Here is a 4,234-nt window from a genome sequence, read left to right as displayed (position 1 = left end):
CAGGTTCCCAGGCACCCGAGGCACACACTACTTGTGTCCTTGTGTCCTCAGGCTTGTAGCCAGGGCCTCTACAGAATGAGTATCTCACGAGCCCTAAAATTACCTCTTAATCACCTTATTACACCCACCTTTGAGAACTCCACCCAGGACTCTTTGCTCTCCTGAACGGAACCCTTGGTAAACCACCTCCTTTTTCTCCTCCCTACTTTCGCAGTAGTCAGAAGTACACTGACTCAGTTTACGTTTCTTTCTTTCTTTCTTTAAACTTTATTAATAAGAAAATTTACCAAAACCAATTACAGGAAAGCACAATTTTGTTCTTTCCATATGGATGACCAGAAACCGTACAGATAAGGAACCAGATGGGAGACTGACCTGGATGGAACGAAGTGATAACTAAAGAGTTATCCTCAGAGCTACAAGGTTTATTTGAGATAAGGAAGCTAGATCCTGGGATGGAGAATTGTGCTGTGGACTCCAAGATGTGCATGCACACTCGAGATGGCTCCTGTTCCTACACACCTCCATCCTGTGCCATAGCTTCTGCATTGAGCTTTTCTAGTTCTTCACCACTGGATTCCATAAGACACCTCTGGTACCTAGCCCCAAGAGTCTTTGTCCGGGAAGAATAGTGACGGTGCCAGAGACTGCAGAGGCCATAGATGGTAATCAACAAGGTAAGCCCTAAGAACAGGTGCCAGCAGAAGAAAATGGTTAGGAATGCCAGGTCCGTAGGGTTGTCTGCCCTCCAGGGCTGTCCAGTGAAAGGTATATACATCTCACAGATCTGCAACATCCAGGTGCTTAACACCAGTCCCATCCAGCTCTTGAGGACCCAGAGTGGGGCATTGTCAGGGACCCAGATCTCCACAGTGAGAATCAGAGCAAGCAAGAAGGCAGGCAACACAAACAGAAGATGCACTCGGATTTCCAAGATGCTTCTGTTTTCAATATGGGATATCATCAGCAGTGCCACTACATAGAAAGTCAGGGCTTCAGCTGCGCGCTCCAGCTTCACACTCCAAGGTGCCCGTTGTGCCTGACTCACAATATCTACTATGCCACTGAGAATAAAGAACCCAAACATGGTTACATGCTCCCAATTGTCCTTGAAAACAAACAGCCGCTGAGGGTCCTTCCAGTCTATCATCATCAGACGGTTGACCCCTAGGGGGTAGTAGTATTCACAAATAGTTGCAAAAGCAGGGATAACCACCTTTACCACTGCTTCATAGGATAACTGCGAAACCAGCCCGCGACCCAGCAGCTTCCTTGGGAGCAAGGGGTGCTTGAGCACCGTCTGTTTCCGGAGTAGGGCCAATGACATTAGAGACGAATAATAGATTGAGTACAAGAGGAGGCCAAGTCCTGGCAGCAGGTGTCCTTCAAAGGTTCCCCTGGCTCTTCTGTGTGCTGAGTCGGAGAAGAGCAGAGCCAGTGATGAGATAGATACACCTTTGCCAACTCTCCTCAGAAGCCTCACAAGAGATTCTTAGAGCCTGCAGGAGCAACCTGGTGCTGCCACCCACTTGTAAGAAAGAAGATCTGCGACACTCCCAGGGTGGGACCTCTAAGTAATGAGGTTTTTAGTCATCACAGAGTGTTCCTGTCTGAGGCTTATTGGTACTGAGATTTCAGCTTTTCTACCACGTGGCAGAGATTACAGGCTTGCCCTTCCTTTCAGTAAGCCTTATGCCCAGCCCATCATGGGCATGGAAGGGGGAGGAGAAACAAAATGCTTTGGCAGAGGAACTGTGGGCTGATTACTACTGACTAGGTGCCAGGCATGACATATTTCTCTCATTTAAATATTAATTATTAATGTTTAAACCTAATTAAAATTTGAATAAAATTAAATCTTGTTATATATTAAACATTAAATGTTTCTCTCATTTAAATCCCTCAACAGGGGAAATATAGAATTGGCTCAGTGTTAAGAGATTTTTCAGCTCTTACAGAGGATCTCAGTTCGGTCCCTAGCACCTACCTGGGGCATTTTACTACTCCCTGAACTTCAGCTCCAGGGTATCTGTTGTAGTAAATATTTAATCTCAATCAGACATTTCTACCTCACCTATGACCATTCAGTTCCCAGATAAAAGACACAAAATCTTTATTATATTTATTATATTCATAATAAGTCTTAATGAGCACTAGAGCTGGGCAGATATCAACCCTCTATGACTCTTTTGTCTAATTCCCTGCCAATAACCCTGAGATATGACATGCCAGGTTCTGCCTGGGCTGCCCTTACTCTGACTGGCCAGCCCTGGGGGTCCATTCTCATGACCCCTTACCCCATGGTATCCTCTCTCTCCAACTTCTCCCTCTTCCTTTCATGTGGTCCTGCCTCAGACCACCAAGCCCAGGAACCAAATTCCTACTGACCTCTCTTCTACCCAGCTATACGCTAGGCTGTCTGTATCTTTATTTGACCAATAGTTTTAAATTTAAGAACAAAGTTACGTAGCTTCATTTGGTATACATGATATCCTTGTTCCTAGGAGCAACCAGACTTTGTACTTACCATTACAATACATAGCACAAGACCAAACATCAACATTTTCCCCTTTTTTGTAAATACAAAAGGTCTTTCTTTTCTAATAATAAACAACATAAGTTATGAACAATTATAAAATAATTATGAAAATTATTATGTAAGAGCTAAATTCAAAATGTCCAGTCTGCTTGAATTTGGGAACTCAGAATAAAGTATTTTATTATCTATCCTATCCTGGTGAGTTCAGAGTTCTGTATCTAAATCAACTTCTCTCCTAACTTGCATTGTTAACTTAAATATACCTTCCTAGACCTACAATAACTTCCTAAATGTTAACAAATTAAGTTTCACTGAAAGAATATAATTATCTAGTCCTCAACCCCACCAGAGACCTCAGAAGGAATAAATATGCAAGAAGGACAGGGACACAGTTCCAAAACTGATAAAAATGGCAGAGCCAGCTGACTGCCTGGACAGCCCCAATGTCACCTCTATAACATTGAGCCTCCATCTTCAGCCTTTGGCCCTGTATAGCTGACAACCATCTGTGATTCAGGAATCATGAAGGCCTTGCTTTATAACATTTTGGTAGAGCTTGGCAATCAACTTCCCTGCATCCATTTGTCCCTTCTGGACAGATATGTCTGTAGTTGAAGCAAGGGTATTTTCTGGGCCTGGTGGTTAGTTTGCCACAATTGAAGCAACTCCATATGGCTATTGATGCGCATAATCTTTGAAGTGGAGTGGGGGTATTGTCAGGATCAGACCTGTTTCATAATCAAAAGAACTTTTAATGATGAAATAATTTTAAATGCCATATTTTATAGATCTTTGAGGATTTTTAAAGACCAACTATATATCTATCATATATCTGATTGTCAAACATTGTTTATTCTTAGCTATTTACTATCTCAATAACCTTGAATACATTTTATTATAATCAACTAAACTAGTATCTAATATGACCAAGAGTTGAAACATACATATATTATGTTGTAGCAAAATTAACCTTAAAATGTGTATCAATATACAAAGACTTACACCAATGAAAACCTGAAACCTGTACTAATATACAAAATTGTTTATTGATGTAACAAAACATACCTTCAAATTTGCATCAAAATATAATGCTGTCTACCATTGTAAGACTGGCTATAAAATGGGTTTTGGTTTGGTTTGGTTTGGTTTGGTTTGGTTTGGTTTAAGAATAGTTTCAAAACTCTACCCTTATTTGTCTAATACTTCTATATCCTCCCCCTTTTCTTTTCAACCCACTTTCCCTAACCTAAAGAAGAAAGTGTAGGCACCAGCGGCCACAGGTTCCTGAGTTCCTGAAAGGAAAGCTGGGGATGGATGAGAAGGATCTTGAGAGAAATAAAAAGCCAAGACAAACTTCTCTGATCAAGGCTCAATGTTTTAATTCTAGGGTCTGATTTTTAAAGGGGGGAACCCATCCCCCACTGTGCCAGGATCTCCTTGCTTTGTCAGGATCTCCTCAGGAAAGCAAGCTCACTCAGCAGGAAGTGGCTTCTTGCAGGAAGTTGCAGATGTGACAGGACAATAGACTGCACCTAGGTCAGAAGACTCCACCATAGGTGGGCTAGCTGACTGTGGCAACCAAGGTCTGATTCAGCCCTCTCAAGGCTTGGGGAAGGGCACAAGAAAATAAGATAGAGAAAATGAAACAGAGAAGAAATCCCTGAACCTGACCTCTGACAACCTAGCTATAACTTA

At 42.1% G+C, this 4,234-nt stretch overlaps 1 protein-coding gene across 1 annotated transcript; it reads right to left on the bottom strand.

Moving 5' to 3' along the window:
* Positions 1–262: 262 nt before the first annotated feature.
* Positions 263–1,444, bottom strand: LOC110288203 (transmembrane epididymal protein 1A-like). Its single transcript, XM_021154616.1, has one exon. The coding sequence runs from the start codon at positions 1,325–1,327 to the stop codon at positions 515–517; it is 813 nt and encodes a 270-aa protein (XP_021010275.1). The 5' UTR covers positions 1,328–1,444; the 3' UTR covers positions 263–514.
* Between the last annotated feature and the right edge of the window lie 2,790 nt (positions 1,445–4,234).

The sequence above is a fragment of the Mus caroli genome, unplaced genomic scaffold (assembly GCF_900094665.2).
Source record: "Mus caroli unplaced genomic scaffold, CAROLI_EIJ_v1.1 scaffold_12026_1, whole genome shotgun sequence".
In the NCBI taxonomy this organism is placed as follows: domain Eukaryota; kingdom Metazoa; phylum Chordata; class Mammalia; order Rodentia; family Muridae; genus Mus; species Mus caroli.
This window is presented reverse-complemented; position numbering and strand designations above follow the sequence as displayed.